Source organism: Microcebus murinus, chromosome 2, assembly GCF_040939455.1.
Source record: "Microcebus murinus isolate Inina chromosome 2, M.murinus_Inina_mat1.0, whole genome shotgun sequence".
NCBI classification, from domain to species: Eukaryota; Metazoa; Chordata; class Mammalia; order Primates; family Cheirogaleidae; genus Microcebus; species Microcebus murinus.
In genome coordinates, this window is record NC_134105.1 from 5,486,376 (window position 1) to 5,508,623 (window position 22,248).

The 22,248-nt window shown below is 35.4% G+C and overlaps 1 protein-coding gene across 9 annotated transcripts in view; it reads left to right on the forward strand.

Annotated features, from left to right (window-relative positions):
* Positions 1–22,248, forward strand: part of KIF1B (kinesin family member 1B) — a 148,318-nt gene that overhangs the window by 37,155 nt on the left and 88,915 nt on the right. For 3 of the 9 annotated variants that reach the window (XM_012791427.3, XM_020281763.2, XM_012791425.3), the window contains exons 3-14: positions 444–520; positions 1,896–2,075; positions 3,376–3,441; positions 7,623–7,801; positions 8,422–8,533; positions 9,364–9,441; positions 10,168–10,233; positions 10,964–10,981; positions 16,491–16,566; positions 17,303–17,381; positions 18,141–18,283; positions 19,348–19,389. In XM_012791427.3, the coding sequence (XP_012646881.2) occupies positions 444–520; positions 1,896–2,075; positions 3,376–3,441; positions 7,623–7,801; positions 8,422–8,533; positions 9,364–9,441; positions 10,168–10,233; positions 10,964–10,981; positions 16,491–16,566; positions 17,303–17,381; positions 18,141–18,283; positions 19,348–19,389 (1,116 nt within the window). The remainder of the gene's footprint in view (positions 1–443; positions 521–1,895; positions 2,076–3,375; positions 3,442–7,622; positions 7,802–8,421; positions 8,534–9,363; positions 9,442–10,167; positions 10,234–10,963; positions 10,982–16,490; positions 16,567–17,302; positions 17,382–18,140; positions 18,284–19,347; positions 19,390–22,248) is intronic. The other 6 variants (XM_012791428.3, XM_075993895.1, XM_012791431.3 and 3 more) reach the window with 3 other exon arrangements.

Sequence of the window (22,248 nt, forward strand, 5' to 3'; positions counted from 1 at the left end):
TGAGATAGTAAGATCTTTAAAAAAAGAGTTTGTTTCAAATTCAATAATTTTCTGGGTTTTATCTCTGATGTGTTGAAATATTTCAAACCTTATGAGATACTTTGATATAGTAATGTGGCCCACTTCCAAATTTTGGCTGCTAACTTACCTAAGGAAGATAAATGTTCAGTCTCAGAATATTTACTGAGCATCTACTTTATATCAGGCTCTGTTCTGAATACTGGTAATACCCAGTAAATGTTGTTGGTCTGATTTTTTCTCAAGTTCCACATGTAAATTATCTCTTAAAAGTGTGATTATGTATACAAATGTTTCTTGATTGCCCTGTTCAGATTTAGTGGTGTGAATTTTCTGATTTGGATGTTTTGAACATATAGCATCACATAATGTTTAAAGAACTCGTAGCTGAGCGGCTTATAAAGTTAAACATTTTCATCCTCTAGGTATTATCAACCCAAAGAACCCAAAGGAAGCTCCAAAGTCCTTCAGCTTCGACTACTCCTACTGGTCTCACACCTCGGTGAGTGCAGTCGTGGTGCAGTGTGCCACCATCTCCTGACCCCCCTTTCCTTTCCTGTTTGTCTTTTCTCTTCACCAGAGCATATCCAAATCTTGCTTTTTAAGTGTGGTCTAGCATGATTTCATTTTTTGATATAGTGAATACTATCTGAAGAATAAAGTATTTTCTTTAATAAAATGTCTTGGTTGATGGAAAGTTTATGCACATACATATGCATACATGTAAAACCTATTTAATTTATACCAAATTTATAGTGAAGCTACACCACATTTATGCCAGTATAGACATCTCTTGAGGATGTATTTATCTATGTCTCAGGATTCTCATTATGAACAATATTGTACCTATGGATGTTAAGAAGTGTCAAATTAAAGATTGTTTATTATATTATCAATTTTAAGTTGTATTTTGAGGGAATGGCTGGCAAGATTGGGATGACTATGGTAAAATTACTTGTTCTTTAAAATTCTAGAAGAACAATGTGAGTTTTGAATATCTCGAGAAAACCTTCAGGTCCATGAGGAAAACAAAAGTTTCCCAGCATCTTCATGTAGAACGGGGCCCTTCACGGTACCCTTACTAAGCACAGAGCCTAAGCCTTGCTGCTTCTGGGGATTGTTCCCAAACTAGAGCTGCTTCTGCATCATACCTCTCTTTGTTATGTGTTTTTGTTTTTTCTGTTTTGTATTGGAGAATAGGAGATATTTTAAAGTATTGGCAAAGTATAATTGTCAAGGGAACGGCCTGTGAAAAGAATTGGAAGCATTCTTCACTGAAAGCCGTGTTTATTGAGAAATAGCCATGCTAGCTGGAGTGAGTTCAAACAAGTATTTTTATACGTAGGACTTGACCTTTGATCTTTTATTCCATTTTCTACTAAGAAAATCTTTTTGGAGCTCTCTCTGAATATAAAAGTGATACTTTTAATATTATAGAAAGCAAAATGTCATATAATCATGCCAGATAATTTCATGCAGATATTTTTATGTGTGGCTGACCTGGATGACTCTAATAGTACGTGTGTGTGTGTTTGTGTGTTTTTAGTAAGAAAAATAAACTATGTGTATGGGAGACTTAAAAAGTGTATAGTCAGTCAGGTACAGTGGTGCATACCTATAGTCCTAGCTACTCAGGACGTTGAGGCTGGATCACTTGAGCCCAGGACTGTGGTGCACCATGATAAGCACCAGTGACTAGCCACTGCATTTCAGCATGGGCAACATAGTGAGATCCCATTTATTAAAAAATATATATATATAGTATTTTTTAGGTGACTTATGATTCCAGACACTTTTGTTTATTATGGAAGCAATCAAATAAGTATAGAAAAAAATATGAATAAAATGCCATTTATTTCTCCTTTTAATCTTTATAGCCGGAAGATCCCTGTTTTGCATCTCAAAACCGTGTGTACAATGACATTGGAAAGGAAATGCTCTTACATGCCTTTGAGGGATACAATGTCTGTATTTTTGCCTATGGGCAGACTGGTGCTGGGAAATCTTATACAATGATGGGTAAACAAGAAGAAAGCCAGGCTGGCATCATTCCCCAGGTAAAAAACAAGACAATGAAAAACTTGTGTTTGTCATCACTCTTAATGTTAAGTGGCTTTTACAATTATTTTTACTTGGCCTCATTTATTCAGAGACTGAATAAATGTGAAGCACAAAGATGAACAACCTGTCCCTTTGATTCAGAGAGGCTTACAGTTGAGGGGAAAAGATGAACATATATGCATGTCTGTCTTTAAAGGTGGGAAAGTCAATGTTCTGTGAAGATTTTGCCTATGTTATTCCTCCTCTTCCCCTAAACATGGCTTTCCTTCTAAGGAATTAATATTGAGGTACTGTTGTTGAGGGAGAATGAAGATTAGATGAGAAGAGTGTATTTAAAGTTTTACTTTCACAGTCATGCTTTGCTTAACGATAGGGATACATTCTGAAAAACGTGCCATGAGTCGTTAGGCAATTATGTCATTGTGCAAACATCATAGTATACTACACACCTAGGCTATGTGGTTTAGCCTGTTGCTCCTAGGCTACAAACCTGTACAACACACCACTGAATACTGTAGGCAATTGAAATACAATAAAAAGTATTTATGTATCTAAACATACCTAATCTAAGAAAAGGTACAGTAAAAATATGGTATAAAAGATAAAAAATGGTACTCCTGTATAGGGCAACTTACCATGACTGGAACTTGCAAGACTGGAAGTTGCTCTAGGAGAGTCAGTGAGTGAGGGAATGCATGTGAAGGCCTACGACATTATTGTGCGCTACTGCAGACTTTATAAACACTGTACACTTAGACTATGCCAAATTTATTAAAAAACTTTTCTTTCTTCACTAATAAATTATCCTTAGCTTATTGTAACTTTTTTACTTTATAAACTTTTAATTTTTTTTAACTTTTTGTCCTTTTTGTAGTAATAGTTTAAAACATATACACATTGTACAGTTGTGAAAAAATATTATTTTCTTTCTTTGTATCCTTATTCTATAAGCTTTTTTCTATTTTTAAATTAAGATTTTTTTTTCAAACTTTTTTGTTAAAAACTAAAACAAACATATACGTTAGCCTAGGCCTATGCAGGATCGCAATCATCAAGATGTCGATAGGCAATAGGAATTTTTCAGCTCAGCCATAATCATATGGGACCATTGTCATATATGTGGTCTGCAAGTGACTGAAACATTATTTTACTCAAAGCATTAATCGTACCTTGGTGTTTATGACATTCGTATTTTGAGAGAGAGAAGAGGGCCTCACAAATTCATTTTGCAATCATCGGTGACTTAGTACTCCTCTTATTTGTGCTATTCATGCCTCTCTCATTTTGCTTCCCTAGTTATGTGAAGAACTATTTGAGAAAATCAATGACAACTGTAATGAAGAAATGTCCTACTCTGTAGAGGTGAGTACAGCCATGAGTTGAAATCAGAGGCCCTTCAAACATTATTTTTAAATGGCTCCAAGTTATGATTGTGCTATAGATCACTTAACTATTCCCTCAATTTTGTACTTTTAAGCTATTTCTAAGTTTTGGTTATAATGAATAATGTAATTAAATCTGTGTTCATAGTCTATGTATTTATTTTCAGTTATTGCTTTTGTATATATCTTGGTTGTTAAATAATGCATTTGAATTGCCAAATGGCCATTTAGAAAGAAAGGTTATAACCAATTTTTAATTCTACTGGGAGAGCATAAGCACCCATTATGCTTTTGCCAACATTTAGTATTTTCATTTTTTTTTTTTTTTTTTTTTTTTTTTAGTATTTTCATTTTTTGATCTTTGTTGATTTGATAAGGCAAAATTTCTCTTATTTAAATTTGAATTTCTTTGATTATTAGTGTGGCTGAACATCTTGTAAATTCTGCATGGCATGTGCCTGTACATTTTGGGATTGCAGTGTTTTTCTTATTCATTTGTGTGAACTCGTGCCCTATAATATTGTTTATAATTATTTTTGTCAGGCATATGTTTAAAAAATATATATAATCAATTCTCCCCCCCCTTATATAATTGCTTATAAACTTGGAAAATTGTTCTGTGTCCAGTGTTCACCCTGGCTCTTTCATGAAAAGGTTTATGGAGTTACTTTATATGGGTTAGTTTTATAAACATTCCCTTCTTTTTGTGTGTGCTTTATGAAGATATTGTTTCAAACACACACACATACACAGGCCCTTTCTCTGTATTCAATTTCATTCATAGTAACTGAAATTATTAAAGTATTCCATTAACATGAGCCTATTGTTCTGAAAATTTAAGCTTCTTTTTAAACAAACTCTAATTTGTTTTTTTTTTTTGGTTCTTTTTTTTTTTTTTTGGTGTGTGTTTATATTTTCTGTAGGATTTACACAATTCCTAGTTGAGCCACTTGGTTGCTTTTGTTTTTTTTTCTTTATGTATAAAGTGTTGCACAGATTTATAAATTTTAAAATTCTGAATTGCGACTATCATATACCAAAAGAGGAATGTGCTGCTCTAAGAATATTTTATGTTAAAATGAATTTTCTAAATAGATTGTCTCATAACTATTCTTTTTTGAATCAGGTAATAGAATTTTTGAGCTTATAGATAATAAAAGAAGATGCCATTTTCTTTCACATTAGTCAGAGTTCCTAGGCTTACTTGGAGTAGAGCATAGATCTCTAGTGGACACTGCAGTTCCTTGCCACATTTGCTGGAATCTCTAACTGCCTCTCCCGCTTCTCTTCTTATTTACTCTACTCCACCACATTGGCTTTTTTGCTATTTCTAGAATACACCAGAAATGTTCTTGCCTCAGAGGCTTTACATTTACTTTTCCTTCTGCCTGACATGTTCTTCCCCCAGATATCTAAGTTTCTCCCATCCTTCAAGTCTGCTTAACCCTTTGTACTTGCTTGCTTTTTTCTTGATTCCTTTATTCTACTAGGGATTTAATTTTTTAAATACCCCAGATTTTACAAAGCGTGGCAGTAGAATAAAAAACTGGAGTTTCTTTTCATACAAACTTATTTATTTGGATTTTTTAATATTTCAAATTATTGATACATTCAAAGAGTAATTTTAATCTCTATAACTTTTCATGGTGTGATATTTTTTGAAACATTCACCCACATGAAGACCTGGTATACATTCACATGTTTTGCAAATATAAATCGTCTCTCTTCTTCCTCCTTTGATTTTTCTGTTAGAACAACACAATCTTGTGTTTTTTGTTAGGGTGAGGTGTGGTTATATGGAGCTTTCCATCTAAACGTTGCTCTAAGTTAGTGAATAATAATCTATCCCTGGAAGTTAGTGTACCATCTCTGCATTTACATTTTACTTGTCCTTTCAGACCAATGAAAACAAGAAAAGATACTGGAAAAATAGACAAAATCCCCACCACCACCACGGTGAAATTATGTGTCGAGTGTGGCTCGACATATAAGCTGCTACTGATGCTAACCGTGTTGAGTCACACTCGACATCCCAGTGCAAAGGGTTAAATCTCACCCTCTCAATGAGGCTTACCTTGACCATCTTTTTTAATAGTACAAATTGCCCTCTTACCCCCACACTCCTTATGTCCCTTGCGCTGCTCTATTTTCTGTTTTCCATAGTACTCTTGTTCTAACATAGTAAGTTGCCTATTTTTTATGTTTGTTGTTCATTTTCAGTCTCCTTTGCTAGATATGAGCTTACTAGGGCAGGGCTCTTTGTCCTGTTTTATTTAATGACATATGCCAAGTGCCCAGAACAGTGCCTGGAAGAGAATGAGCTTAGTGAATTGATTCTGCCAAGTAGGATCTGGAATGGTTGGTGTAGAAATAAAAGAAATAGTGATGGCTTTGGATGGATTCACATACCAGAGAATAAGGAATGGAGTACATGACCTTTACTCAGATTATTTGGGTCCTCTTAGTTTCTGACCTGTCTGAAAAGTGCTAAAAGATGTAATATCTTCCTGGGATTCAGGATTTTAAGTACAAGTTTAAGTACACAAGATTAAAGGCCGGGTGCTGTGGCTCACGCCTGTAATCCTAGCACTCTGGGAGGCCGAGGAGGGTGGATCATTTGAGCTCAGGAGTTCAAGCCCAGCCTGAGCAAGAGCGAGACCCCCGTCTATAGCAAATATAGAAAGAAGTTAATTGGACAGCTAAAAATATATAGAAAAAATTAGCCGGGCACGGTGGTACATGCCTGTAGTCCCAGCTACTCAGGAGGCTGAGGCAGAAGGACTGCTTGAGCCCAGGAGTTTGAGGTTGCTGTGAGCTAGGCTGACGCCATGGCACTCTAGCCTGGGCAACAGAGTGACACTCTGTCTCAAAAAAGAAAAAGAAAAAAAGAATGATTAAAGTATATCTCACTTTCTAGGATAACTTCAGAAAGGATATTTGTTCTGTTGGTTTACTCTCATAATAGATCTATTTCAGGGTTCTCAACCTTTTTAACTGATTTTAAAATACAGTATAAAAATATAGTCAGATCAGAGACTGAATGAAAATAAAAGACAGTAGAAATGGAGAGTAGGTTCTATTTCAGATACTCTGAAAATTTATCTGTAGAAACTTAAAGTTGAAATGCAGGAGTTATACTGTATGCTTGAATAACTCAGTGATACAGAAGGATCTGATTCCTGGGAAACCTCATAATGTAGCCCATTGTGGTGAATTTACCCCAGTTGAGAGCCTTGTTTGCTTAGAAGTCTGATTTTGTAGATACATCAGGAACAGAACCATCCTTCAAAGTCAGACTTGAGTAAAGCTCATTTGGCTGATGTTATAAAGCCAACATGTTGGTTTGTTATTTTCCCATGAGAAGTAACTATTACCCAGGCCAGAACACTCAGCATTTACAGGACTAGTGTATTATCTTTTTGTGGACAGGCCTCTGTTGGAACCCTGTTGTTTGGTGAGCATAGAATTAGAGGAAGGGGTGTTGATTTGATAAATTAAATGTTTCATTGCCTCAGGTTAAGAAATGATAGCCTGATGCATTCATTGCCATGATGATGGGGTGGGAGTTCACAAAGTGTATACTCTGAAGCTTCCTCCTCTCCCACAAATTTTAGGTAGGTCCTGCCACCCCTTAGCTTCCGTGATGATCAACCCATACCCCTTCTAGTGGATATATTGTCCATAGTTGGTAACAGTGTGATCAGTCTTAAAGACTTAGAGTCACTGGTCTGTTTTTTCTGCCCTGCTCTGGAATATTGTTGTCATACCTTGGTTTTAACTTTTAATAGAAGTCTTATTTTCAAGCTCTTGGAGTAACCTCGATGTAAATCCCAATTACTGACGACAGTGTACATTTAAAAAAAATATTGATAACTGATTGCTACTCAAATATGTTTTTTTCCTAATGTAGGCAGCAGCCAGTATGTGCCAGAGATAAAACTGCTTATCTCTTCTATCCTGAGAAAGCCAGAGGGCTGGTTGTAACATATGCAGTATGCAGTCCATGAGTAATGTTAATGGAATAAAAGGTTCTGTAGAACCATGCTATTTCACTTTGTAAAGGTGGCTGATCTCTAATCATAGAGCTTTTAATAAGAAATATTTTTACGTATGTGATTTCTTTTTCTAGTCCTCTAACTTACTTTACTAATTTGTTCCTAGGTAAGCTACATGGAAATTTACTGTGAGAGAGTACGAGATTTGCTAAATCCAAAAAACAAGGGTAATTTGCGTGTGCGTGAACACCCTCTTCTTGGGCCCTATGTGGAGGATCTATCGAAGTTGGCAGTCACTTCTTACACAGACATTGCTGACCTCATGGATGCTGGGAACAAGGCCAGGTATGGTAGGAAATAGACTAATGACTGAGGTCTTTGGCACATTTTGAGGCCCTTTTTGCTGGTTAAGGATTTGATGTCATTTTTATAGCTATGAAGGTTGCTTTAATTGAGGAGTCCTCTAGTCCTTTGGCTATGCTGCAGAAGTGAGGGCTTCAGCATATTAGGTATCTTTCTTCTCATCAAAATAATGCATTGCTGAAACATGTCAGAACTTTGGTTAAGTTTTATTCTTCAGTTTTGATAAAGTCATAGTAAAATACAGATATAAGTATATATATTATATATATATTTATGTGTACATAAGTGGCTATGGTAGTAATTGATTCTGGTATAAGCACCAAAAAGAATAAAAATTACGTGCATCAGTGGTTTCTAAAGTAAAAGCTGGAATACGAAAAATGATTCTGATAGGGTGCCTTTGGAGTTGGAAGGTAACTAGATAGACTCACAAATAAGGCATTATTGAGAGCAATTGTGTAAATGACAATCTTGTCATCTGTGAATAAGTTTAAGACTATTGCTTATGATTGTTATGCTTATAATGTAGAGTCTGTTGTCCATTCAGTTTTACTCTCATCTAAGAATTCCATTGTCACATTGTCATCTTTCTGTTTATTTAGGACAGTGGCAGCTACCAACATGAATGAAACAAGTAGCCGTTCCCATGCTGTGTTTACCATTGTTTTCACCCAGAAGAAACATGATGCTGAGACCAACCTTTCCACTGAGAAGGTAGGGGTTATTTTTGAATGGAAAGGATTGAATTCTATTTATGCTCCTTAATTTAGCTATTTCTTAACACATTGACTGCCACACTAGAAAAATGTTTCCAGGGGGAGCCGACTTTGTTGGTGGGGCTGCCAGCACCTTTCCGGTCACCTCTGGGATAGTAGCTGTCACAATGGGGCAGATGAGAAGGGCTGCTCGTCTTCTTTACCGCTCCATGACGAAATGCCTGGGTTGTGCAGATACACTGCATAGCCACGCCCATCAGTAGCTCTTATTTTGGGGGTAGGGCTTATATTGCACAAATGCTTAGAAATCCTGCTAGGGCTTATTTTATGGGTAGGTCTTATTTTTGGGGAAACACGGTAACTGGGAGTACAGGCATGCACCACCATGTCCACTGTGTATGCTCTTTAAATTGACTATGATATTTGTTGTCTTTATCTTCTTGTGCCGTATTTAATAAGAACTCTAATATATCCATTTTGTTTTTTTTAAGAGCTCTAATATTTTGTCTTTGCCATACCTTAATCTTTTTTTTTTTTTTTTTTTTTTTAAAGAGACAGGGTTTTGCTTTGTCACCCAAGCTGGAGTGCAGTGATGCAAACATAACTCACTGCAATCTCCAACTCCTGAGTTCAGGCAATCCTTCCATCTTAGCCTCCCCAGTGGCTAGGACTGCAGGTGTACGCCACCATACCTGCCTAATTTTTAATTTTTTTTTTGTAGAGACAGGGTCCATACTTTAATCTTTTAAAAAATTTTCTGCCTATAAATGTTTTCTGCTTCTGCTTTGCTTATTTTGGAATTGCCCCCATGTTATTGTTCTTTATCAGGTCAGTAAAATCAGCTTGGTGGATCTAGCAGGAAGTGAAAGAGCTGATTCAACTGGTGCCAAAGGGACTCGATTAAAGGTATTTCTTTTACCAAATAAATGGCCTAGTCAAGAAATGTTCTGTAACATAGGTCAGCAAACTATGGCCTGTGGACCAAATCCAGCCCACTGCCTATTTTTGTAAATAAAGTTTTATTGAAGTACATCTCCATCCATTCCTTTATGTATTGTCTGTGGCTACTTTGGCACTGAAGTGGCAGAGTTGAGACAGAGACCATATGGCCCACAGAACCTAAAATGATTTTTATCTGACCCTTTATAGAAAAATTTTGCCAATTCATGATCTATAACTTCAGTGAAAGAATGAGTTAAATCATAAAATAGTTGAGGACTTCATGGTAAGGTGAGAGTTGAATTGCATTTCTGAGGAAGAAGCAGAATTTGTCAGAATGGAAGTAAGAGATAGTAATGGGAATAGGATATACAACATCTGGATGTTAGAACAAGCATGGACTTTGACATGCTTCTTCACAAGAGCAGAAATTTCATGTCGTTGAGTTGTGGGAAGAAAGCTGCATCTGTAAAGTTTTGGAGCATGAACATCGTGAAGATACTTTACGGCTGTTAGGATGTGGTCTAAACACGTTATCAGGTAGAGAAGAGGAAAGATTGAGGACTAGAGGTTTTTAGAACTTGTGGTCATAAATAAATGTGTTAGCATATGGCAAACGCATTTTATGTTGTATATGATGTGTCAGTAGTAGAAATTAATCATAATTCATTCATATTTGTTATTTATTTTTAGGAAGGAGCAAATATTAATAAGTCTCTTACAACTTTGGGCAAAGTCATTTCAGCCTTGGCAGAGGTGGTAAGTTTTATACTTTAGTATAAGGACAAATTTGTCTACTGAGCAAATACACTTGATGATATTTTATGATTGTTTATTAGGCTGTCCTTTTTTGGCTTTTTTATGTTATCTTGCCTTTCTCATTTTAGAACCTTTCAGATACTAAGTGTAACACATTTTGACTTTGTATTGCAAATAAAAGAGATTAAGGGGAATAAAAGTGTAAATATAGATTTGTAAAAGCTAGAGCAAAGACCTAGGTCTGACTAATTTTTTGAGCCTTATTTCATATAAGTGCTGTGCGCTGATTATGCCTCTGGAGCTGTCTTATTTCATATCTCTCACAAAAATATTCTTTTCATATGCAATCTTTTCTAACTCGGGTACAGTATTTGTTGGGAGTATTTTCAGCAGTTTGGCTTTGGTGAATATTATTGATTTGGGGACCAACAATATTTTTTTTCAAATAGTTTCATTTTTTTCCTATTCCTTAACAGTGGAACACTAAAGCTAAAACAATTTTTGTATAAGGAACTTAATTATTTAGGTTAGAAGCTAAGGAAGTGGTAGTCATTTTGTGCTCTAATTTAGTGTAATACCTCACTTAAGTTACTGAAAAGAATGAAATATGCTGTCTTGTTCATCTCTGAGAAGCCATACCGTATGACTTAAAATTTAAACAAAATGTTATTTTCTATTTGGAGGCTTATCTTGTGTTCTTGTTCTTTCCTTTAAATGCTTTCATCTGTAGGATAACTGCACCAGCAAGGTACAGTGAAGATTGGTAGAGATGAATTAGCTATAGAGTTGACTGTTACAGTTTTAAATCCTCAGCAAGATGTGTGGAGGCATAAGTATGAATGGAACCTTCAAAAAACTTTCCGTCATTTGTTTTCTGGCTCTGGAATTTAGAATGGCTGTTTAGGGTGCCCATGAATCATGAGACTTCACACCAAAATTAATTTAGAAAATATAATATGCTTTGGAGAAGGAATTAAGAATAAAGGAACAAGAGAATTTGAGGATGCTTTTACATTGTGTTTTCTTATGCTGTTTCTCCTAGTGATCTATGGGACTCTCTTGACAGTTCCATAAACCATTTGAAAGGACAATAAATTAAATTTCTTTTTTTAAATTTTTTTTTTTTTGAGACAGAGTCTCGATTTATTGCCCAGGCTAGAGTGAGTGTCATGGCGTCAGCCTAGCTCACAGCAACCTCAAACTCCTGGCTGGGCTCAAGCAATCCTACTGCCTCAGCCTGCTGAGTGGCGGGACTACAAGCATGCGTCACCATGCTCAGCTACTTTTTTTTTCTATATATGTTAGTTGGCCAATTAATTTCTTTCTATTTATAGTAGAGTCGGGGTCTCGCTCAGGTTGGTTTTGAACTCCTGACCTTGAGCAATCCGCCCGCCTCGGCCTCCCAGAGTGCTAGGATTACAGGAGTGAGCCACTGCGCCCGGCCTAAATTAAATTTCTTAAGGATACCATTCTAAAACATAGCTGGCTTCGTGAAATTACTAGCATATATTTTCTAAAACCTATGTGTATTATCTTACTTGTTTCCTACTGTGAAAGTTTATGGATAATTTAAAACATTAAAAAATTTTTTTCCTCTCTTTGGTTATACATAAAGTAAAGGCTGTAGAATCAAGTTAATCTTTAACTGCATCTCAAAAACATATACATTTTTACCCAGATACCGTAGATTTTTCTCTTCCTTATATTTCTATGCAAATACTCTAAAATATACTAGTACACTTTTGCATAAATAATATTTAGAACACCTAACAGTTTGTTATAAAGGAGTAAAATTGGGAATAGAGGCAGTATTTACATTGAAATATTTTATACTATTTTCAAATATATAGATTTGTTTATTCTTTCTACTTCTATAAAAATAATAAGTAATGCTCTTTTTCTGTTTTTCTGTGTTTATCTGAAAAAGTGCTTTAAATTCAGAATCTACCTGCTATTTGATTGCATGTGTGTGAACATTCTTCAGCTATCTAATTTCAGTCCCAGAACCATGAAGACTGTTAAAAACTTAGTTGTCATTCTAACTTGTCCTGTCTGTTTGCTCATCTATTAACATCTATATCCATCATGGGAGAAGTTCACAAAGTATTTCTCTATGAATATTCCATACTGCTCTGTATCACAATAATTCACAAATGATTTTTTATAATCAGTTTTGCAAAATCCAGTTTAGTATTGTGCATGTATGTTAGTTTTTGTATAACAAGCATAATTTTTGGTGAATTAGATGTGTTGTTATTTCCACTGGGGAGAGAATCAGGCTTATTACCATCCACACTGAACAGTATTTCTTTTTAGAGAGGTTTATGATCCAAGTAATGCTTTTTATGTAACTCCTGAAGCACTAATTTTCAAAAAATGTACAGATGTGAGAACAGATAAGATGAATTCAATAAGAGCAAATAGAAAAGAAATGGCTAAAATTTGGGGTTATTTTTGAATGGAAAGGATTGAATTCTATTTATGTTCCTTAATTTAGCTGTTTCTTAACACATTGACTGCCACACTAGAAAAAAAATTTTTTCCCTTGGGGCCACAGTGTTTTATTATGAAAAAGAATGAAAACTTTGAAAACAAAATGATCCTTTTTTAATTTAATGAAAAATTTGTTTTTTTAATCATTTCTGTGTTTTTTTTCAATAAAAAAGTAATATAAAAACTTGAAAATTAGTAATGTAAAAAGTAACATGAAAACTTGAAAAATAGTTCATATGGGTAAAGTGTTTTTCTTGACTTGTCAGGCTTAGGTGTAATTTAAAGGTAAACATAAATAGAAAAATGAAATTTATTGACTTCTATTCATTTAATCCATGTTTTTAGAATTAAGTAGTCAATATTAATTGTAACAATAAGAACATCAACATGTAAGATTTTCACAAACCAACTGTAGGGTTTTACCCAGGGGGCCACCCATCACATAACATGTATGCTAGCTACAGCATGGCAGCGTGAGTTGTCTGCATACTCCACAGCTCCCACGGTAAAGAGATATGTGAGTTATATACGCTTCGTGAGGCCCCAGGCTCAAAACTAGTGTGCATCAAATACAACTCACATGGCAGTTAATGTGTTAATTTAGTCTAATTGGCAGAAATGAAAATAGACCATTTTTGGCAAACCGATACTGCTTATTTTTACTTTGGTTATAGCTGGTGTAACTAACATACTTTAAACCTTACAGCATTTTAGTACTAGCCATGGGCAAAGTATAGTATGTTCAGGATACAAGAGGATAAACTGAAGTCTTAGGCCTCAAGGATTTTGTAGTGGAATGAAAGTTTGTTCCACTAATATGTGAATGACTGAAAAGGCTTAATTCTCTCTAGAGGTCTGTGCAGTTTAAAATTGAACCTGCTATTGGAAATGACTTTCTAATTGGTGGAATGTGCATCTGTGGGTAGAGTGGGTTGGGAAGGCATGAGCCTTTTTGATAAGAGATGAAATTAAAATACCACTTGCCTACTCCCTTTCCTCCTCAACAAACCAGAGGTCAGCCACTTAGAACTCTTTTTCATAATACCTCTGCTTGTGTAAATAGTAGATTATCCTTAGTTTAACCTTGGGTTATACCAGGAACAGATTGTAAAACTATGGATTGCTGGGGTGATGTTTATCAGTAAACCCTGGCTTTTGCATTAGTAGCTTCTTAAAGCATCACAATATAGTAGTCAGCCAGCAGATTTGAGTAGCAGTTATCTGCAAAGCATTTGCATTGAATTTTACTTTAAGGGAATATATAAAGTCATTAGATATAAAATGTCCAATTTTGAATCAAAAGTTTATTATATCTCAAACAAGAAGCAGAACAATTAAACTATGTGCCTAGGACATGATTTTGCCATCTTAGCTTGTTTTATGCCAGCAGCGAAGAAACCTGGAGAGTGAGTGGAGATAAAATCGTGAAAGGTATTTTCTATAGCTTGTTGAGAAATGAATATTTTTCCTTGAAAGAAGTGGTCCAAAGCCTGGAAGAAGTAGTAGTCAGTTGGTGCAAGATCTGGTGAATACAGTGGATGACACAGAGTTTCTAAGTCCAGCCTCTCAGTAGTTTGAGCAGCATTGTTTGTGCAACATGTGGTCGAGTGTTGTCTCACAAGAGGATTGGCTTGTCTCTGTTGAGCAATCTTGGCTACTTAATTGCAAGCATCCTCATCATGTCATTCAATTAGTAGTAGTAGACATCTGCTGTAATTGTTTGACTAGGTTTCATGAGTCTGTAGTGGAGAATAACAGCGTTGGACCATCAAATAGCTACCATTAGCTTTTTTTTTTTTTTTTTTTTTTTTTTGTGGGACCCATCTGCAGGATATATTAGCTTTTTTTTTGATGAATATTTGGTTTTGGACTGTGTTTTGGCATTTCATCTTTGCCAGCCATTGTGCTGAAGGCTTGCAATAGTCAAAAAGAATCCATTTTTTCATGACATGTAACAATACGGTGTGGAAATGGTTCACCTTTATGTCGTGACAGCAAAGCAAGCTTCAAGATGATTTCTCTTCTGACAGTCGTTTAATTCATATGGAACCTATCTATCCAGCTTCTTTACCTTCTCGGTTTGTTTCAAATGGTCCAGTATTGTTGGGCTAGTAACCTCAAACCTTGCTGGTAATTCACACATAGGTTGAAATGGATTCACTTCCACTACAGCTGTCAGCTTATCATTATGCACCTTGATCTCAGGTCACCTGCATGGCTCATTTTCAAGATTAAAGTCACCAGAATGGAACTTCTCAAACCATTGATGTACTATGTGTTCATTAGCTACATCCTTCCCAAATAGTTAGTTGATATTTTGAGTTGTCTGGGCTGCAGTGGTTCTGCGACAGAACTCATATTTGAAAATAACATGAATTTTCGACTTATCCATGGTTTCACAAAAATTGTTCTAAAAAAAAATTTGAATGATAATCACAAGCCAAACCATGCATTTGAAAGCATGAGTATGTACCTTCACAATAAAAAAAAAGTGAGAGTGTCAAAGCGAAATGTCAGATATATCAACTATCAAACTTAGTACTTAAGGAAATTGGACATTTCATACTTAATAACCTAATAATTTTTTCCATTTCTGCATTGCCTTTTTATTGGTGCTTTTTGCTTTATCCTGTTATAATGAGAAAGATCATAAAGAGAACATTATATGCATATTTAACAGAAAATTTATCTTGTAATCTTTAATTTCTGAATTAGCAATCATATCACTTTCTTAGATCTTTTAACTTTTAGCTCTTGCTCTAATGGCCTTTTTGTCATAATTTTCTTTCAAAGAAACCAAGTGAGCATTACTTTACAAAAGTTACTAGATAGGCAAAAATCCCCTTGGTGATTTGGTGATTGCCCATGTAAATGCATTAATTAAATGACTTGCTCCTGTGTATCCAACCTGGAATGCACTGGATTCATATTTGCCCCTCTGCAAAAATAATAATTGAGGACTGAGTATTAGATGATATTAAGGAATTATTTTTAATTTTGTTAAGTGTGGTAATGGTCTTGTCATTATATTTTTTAAAAACATGATTTTCTTTTTCTCTGTTAGAGATATATACCTGAAATATTTATTGGTGAAGTGTTGGATTTATTTTAAAACACAGCTATTTAAAAAAATGTCATATGGACAGGATATTAGATAATAGTATTGCACCGATGTTAAATTTATTGAATTTAATCATGGTTTCCTGTGTAAGAGAATGTCCTTATCTGCTGAAATGTTTAGGGTAAATGGGCATGATGTTTGCAACTTACTCATGATTCAGGGCCCAGTGCGGTGGCTCATGCCTGTATTGCCAGCATTATGGGAAGCCTGATTAGGAGGATAACTTGAGCCCAGGATTTTGAGGTTGCAGTAAGCTATAATTATGCCACTACATTCCAGCCTGGGCAATATAGCAAGACCATATCTTGAAAAAAAGATTCAGAGAAAAGAAAAATAATAGAAAAGTGTTTGGGCATTAATGAGGATGATTGGTTAAAGCTGCATGATGGGTATATGGTAGCTCATTATACTACTCTCTCAACTGTTGTGTGTTATAAATTTTTCAAAATATAAAAAAGAAAAAAATATTGCATTGGCTTTGAGTATTGTGAAGAATTGAAACTGTGAATGATAAATTGTAATATTGATGGGATTCTACTATAATTTATTTGTTTGGGAATTTTAGACTGGTTTTCCTTTCATGTGAATCCCCCCCACCCCCACCCCCTGACAATGCTAAAAGCCATTCCTTTTTCTTTAATAGAGTAAAAAGAAGAAGAAAACTGACTTTATTCCTTACAGAGATTCTGTACTTACTTGGCTCCTTCGAGAAAATCTAGGTATGTTGACTACTGGTGAAAATTAACTTGGTAATTATTTTTTCAAAACTGTTTACTGATTATCTTCTGTAATTAATTGTCCTGTGTCTGTTTTGGAGAAGAATAATCTCTAGGTACTCATGTTACTAACTTGAGTGCTTGTTGTGTGTTTTCATTTTTACTCCTGATTTAGCTGGTTGGATTCGCTCACTTTTAAACCAGGGTGCCTTCCCATATGTCATTTACTTCAGGGGATGAACTGTGTAGTAATTGTCTTCCTGACTCCCCACACCTGCTTTAAACTACTACTCCTTTGAAGTCTTTCAAAACCCCATGCTCCTCGGAGGACATGACATGTTGTCAATCCTTACTCCCCCTTATTGCTGATGTTTTCAGACCTTCAGGTCATTGTTCTTCATTCACTGCACCTTCTTATGAAGAAGGGAGGGAGTGACCAGCTATGTCAAGTGTTGCCCATAGAAGGAAGAGGCTGAAAATGGACTTTTGGGCTTATCCCCATTGACAGAAACTTTCCAATTGCTAAGGGCAATTTTGGTAGAGTGGCTGAGATCTTAATTGGAGTGGATTTAAGACAGAGTGGGAGGATAAGAACTGGACCCAGTAGCATGGGGACATTTAAGAAATTTGTCTTTTAATTAAATCTTAGCATCTGAGATTGTGCCATCAGATTTGAAACCTTTAATAAAGTTCTTTTGAAATGAGTGTAATTTGAGATATTTGTGATTCATCTTTTTAGGTGGCAATTCTCGGACTGCAATGGTTGCTGCTCTGAGCCCAGCAGATATCAACTATGATGAAACTTTGAGCACTCTGAGGTACTCTCATTTGATCTCAATAGCTACATTGACTACATCGTCATCATAAGTCATTTTTTTATACCATGGATTTTCTGATACTGTGTGGGTAGTTATTTATGCATATAATGATCTCATCCTCTCATAACAGAGAACACTTAGAGAAACAATGATTTGTATTATCATGGAATTTACTTGTTTATGATTTTCAGTTTCATTGGGAAAAGCAAGAACTTTTTCTTAGGAAAGATGTTAAAATTGCTGGAGTGAGGTTTTTGGATAACTTTCAGATAATAGTAAAAATTTCTTATATATATTTCTATAAAAAGTGTATCCTTGTGATATTTGTCATTATAGAAATGCTGAAGTCATAAGAGGTAATAAAATTATAGGTACATGTACCATTAAAAATTACCAACAGAATGTTCACTAAAAGAAAATTAATATCTGTATAAGTTCCATTACTTTAATCTGGAACTCTCTATCCTCCTTTCATTAAAGACACTTGATATAATGGAAGAAACACGCTATAGTCTGACAAATTGGGTTTGAGTCCTTTCTCTGGTATTTATTTCCATTGTGATTGTGGGCAAATCACTTAAATTCATCTGAGCCTTTTCCCTCATCTTTATAAGGTATTATAAACACTTATACAAATGTATTATTTTATCAGGGCTCATAAAATATATAAATACTCACTCAGGATGTTTGATTTAGAAATAAGCATGTTACTTATGAGAAGTAGAACATCTGAGAAATGAATTTTCTTTTTGGATCTAGATATGCAGATCGTGCAAAGCAAATTAAATGCAATGCTGTTATCAATGAGGACCCCAATGCCAAACTGGTCCGTGAATTAAAGGAGGAGGTGACACGGCTCAAGGACCTTCTTCGTGCTCAGGGGCTGGGAGATATTATTGACAGTAAGTGAATTAAGGATCAACAGAATCTAATCTTCTCTCCTTCAGGGTTCTTACATTTGAAATAAACTTCAATTTAAGGAACTTGATGAAGCTACATAGTAGTGGAAAAAATTTTTTTCCTTTAAAAACCTAATGGAATCGGATTCGCATTGGCACATGAAAAAAAAAAAAACCAATGGAAATGATCTATTGATTCCTTTATGTAGTATATACTAGGCTATCCATTTAAACTCATGAAATGAGTTTCTAAAACATGAATATGTCACCACTTATATTTTTATTACAATTCTGTTTTTCATCAGCAATGAAGTTTATTTGTAATGTTAAACTTATTATCACTAAGAAATTAATCACATCATTAAAATGTTACCTGAAGTTTTTGTTTTATGGGTTACTCTGAATTAGTGTAATGGCAGTAATAGATGTGTAAGAAACCTCTCATTCAAGTCTACTTTTAGATAAGATTCCTCCTCCTGTAAAATTATTGACTGTCCTCTGCTCTCTATGGATATATGAAGGGGAAGAGTCCAATTTATCCCATCCAAGTGCTAACCAGTTCCATTCTGACCCTGCTTAGCTTTCAGACAAGATCGGGGGTGTTCAGGGTGGTATGGCCATAGACCCAATTTCTATCAAGTTCAGGAATTAGACTTCTAGAGAGTATTATTTTATAATGTTGTCTCAAAATACATCTTTTAAAAATCTCAGTAATCTGCCTATATAATGGCTTCATCAGAAGTTCTCTTAAGTGAGTTCAAGAGATTTTTCAAATAGAATGGAATATGGTAGAATATGGATTTGTTTAATAAATGACATTTTTATTTTTTGAATGTAAAAGTAATATTATATTCCTTGAAATTCTAGTAAGATTTTGAAGGCCTCTTCTGGCTTACTTCTTACTGATTAGAGGCTGAGTTTAGATGAATACAGTTTTATAAAAATGGCAATATATTCTAAATGTTAACTTTCTTCCCAAATGCCAAATACTGCTCTGTTCCCTCTTTGTGTCACTGCTGAACCTAAACTTTGACCCTTCTTGTATTTTCCCTCCTGCCTACCTTCAGTTGATCCGTTGATCGATGATTACTCTGGAAGTGGAGGCAAATGTGTGTATTTTGTGTATTGGTTATTTCCAGTACTCTGACTTGCTAACTTGCCTCTGCTGGATCAGCCTTAAAATGAGCTTTGCATGCTGGCAATCCTAACAGGGAAATCCCAGACAGAGCAAAGTGTAAAATCAGAAATGATCCTATTTTTGTCCTTCTTAATTTAGCAATGCATCTTTGCTGGATTTCAGTTAATGGCTTGAGTGAAGTTGAGAGGCTTAAGAATCTCTTGTTGCTTCTGCTCTTCAGTTTCCCCCCATGTGATGATTAAATTACATCCCACATCATAGATGATGATAACAATGATAACAGCTAACATTTATTGAGTGCTTATAATATGCCAGGCCCTGTTTTAGGCACCTTGAATGTATTATCTCTTTTAATATTGTTAATGACTTAAAAAGTTCCATTATGCTTTTTTTACCAGTAGCCTGGGTGGTTTGCTTGTCTAAGATCCCACAGTTTCTATAATATGTGGTTGGTTTGGGTGGTGTGGTTTGGAGCCCTTGCTTTTTTTTTTTTTTTTTTTTGAGACAGAGTCTCGCTTTGTTGCCCAGGCTAGAGTGAGTGCCGTGGCGTCAGCCTAGCTCACAGCAACCTCAAACTCCTGGGCTCGAGTGATCCTTCTGCCTCAGCCTCCCGAGTAGCTGGGACTACAGGCATGCGCCACCATGCCCGGCTAATTTTATATATATATATCAGTTGGCCAATTAATTTCTTTCTATTTATAGTAGAGACGGGGTCTCGCTCTTGCTCAGGCTGGTTTTGAACTCCTGACCTTGAGCAATCCGCCCGCCTCGGCCTCCCAAGAGCTAGGATTACAGGCGTGAGCCACAGCGCCCGGCCCATGGAGCCCTTGCTTTTAATCATTATTACACTAACACTTGTTTTTCTGCCTCTTGAATTGCTCCCTTCAGGGTCTGATTATTTAATATAAAAATCCTTTTTAATCAGCATTGTAAATCTGAGGCTTTGTATACATAATGAAAAACAATTGAGTTGGCCAAACTCTGAATGAGGAGCTTTGCAAATGTTGGGCTAACACTTGCCTGTGCTTATGCTAAGTTGATTTTATTCATATCTTGGGCCTCAGCTTGCTTGATGGTTAGATAAACATTTTTCCCCCTTTTCATAAATTACTAATTAAATTTTTTGAAAACTAAGGGTCTAAAATATACTTGAAATGAGGAGAGTTTATAAGGGATCATGTGAACCTCATTATTTTCTCCATATAGCTCATTAAGTTGATGAGGAAATAATTTTTACCCTTTTTAAGGTAATTCATCAAGGAATTGTTATCTTAAAAGAAATGAAGAATCTTGATTTCAAGGTTAATTTTTAGATTCTTATTGATTTGTTTATTTTTACAGAAAGGCGTGTAATGAGGCTTAGTAGACAGTGAGGAAATACATAGGAGAAACCCAATATAGGCTGGCTGTTAGAAGGTTAGGCCTTGAAGGCATTACAATGTCCTAATACAGAAGTGACTCTTGGACTGGAACAGCTCTGTCTGAGATTTCCAATGCGGAACAAAACCGGTGTGGAAAAGATGCCTTCTTGTTCTTGCTATTGTGCTCAAGGTGTTCCTGCAAGCTTGTTGCCTACCTCTTTTCTGAGCAGCTGTGGCATTTCCTGAGAAACTATGCATGACCAAGTTTTAATTCTGTATCTGTGAAGAAAAGCAGCCTTGATTTCTTTTCAGTTTCCATTTTGATCTAATTCTCTTAATTCCTTTTAGGGTTTGCATGTGTCCGTGGGACCTTTTAAACTCCATCCATCCTGGTCTTTCCCACCTGCTGCTGTTACCTGGTGGCTAATTTTTTGCACCAGTTCCTACTACCTTTTTAAAACATGCCTCTTTGCTTGTTTCCCTATGTTCTGTATTTGCAGATGGTGGTTTTCAAACTGTCTTAAAGCAACCACTGGCTTTAAGGGGCTTCAAACCCTGGCTTCCATTAAATATTAGAGATGAGTAGACCCAGAGAGAATTAATAATGTTTTCTCCAGCTATTTATATTAACTCAGCTCCTTTAAGGAAAACTTACTTAGTTTTGATATGAATTTTAAGCAATATTAGTATTCTCAAATTTAAAAATGAGCTGATTTTAAAATTGGAATTCACCAAATCACTGGCATCTATTTAAGAAGGATGACTACTGAAAGTACCAAAGTACTATTTTTTACCAATAGTAAATTTAAAAGTAAAAGTTACAGTAAATGAAAATATGTCCCAAAAACTTGCATTTCATACAAAACACAGGGTTACCAGTGACCCATGATTGTACTGTTAGGTAAAGTAAGGGTCTTACTTAAATTAGCAAATAATCAGATTTATTTTTCGCTTGCTCTGTAGATGAATGGAAAATACACTAAAACTCATTAATTTGCTAGTTCTTCCCTATTGAGGCAATCAGTTGGTCCTGATCTCTTAACCAGGGCTTGCACAAAATCCCTGTCATTTCTACAATTACCTCTCCTTTTTATTTAAGGCATATTTTTAAAATCCTTTTAGCATATTGAAATGTTGTTACACAAAGGACACTATGGCGTGCTTAGATTTTTGTTTTAACTATAACATTTCTTGGAATTTTTTGCTGAATTTCATAGAACGCTGGGCCAGGCTGATATGGATTATTATTGATAAATAAATGATAATTATTTTTCCCTTACTATTACAAACTACTAGAATTTAAGAGTAGCGTAAATCTGAAGGCATTGTAGACTTGGAACAATAGAAAGAATAGAAGGAATATAGCTGGGTGCAGTGGCTCACGCCTGTAATCCTTGTACTTTGGTAGGCTTTAGTGGGAGGATCACTTGAGGCCAGGAGTTAGGTCCAGCCTGAGCAGCATAGTGAGA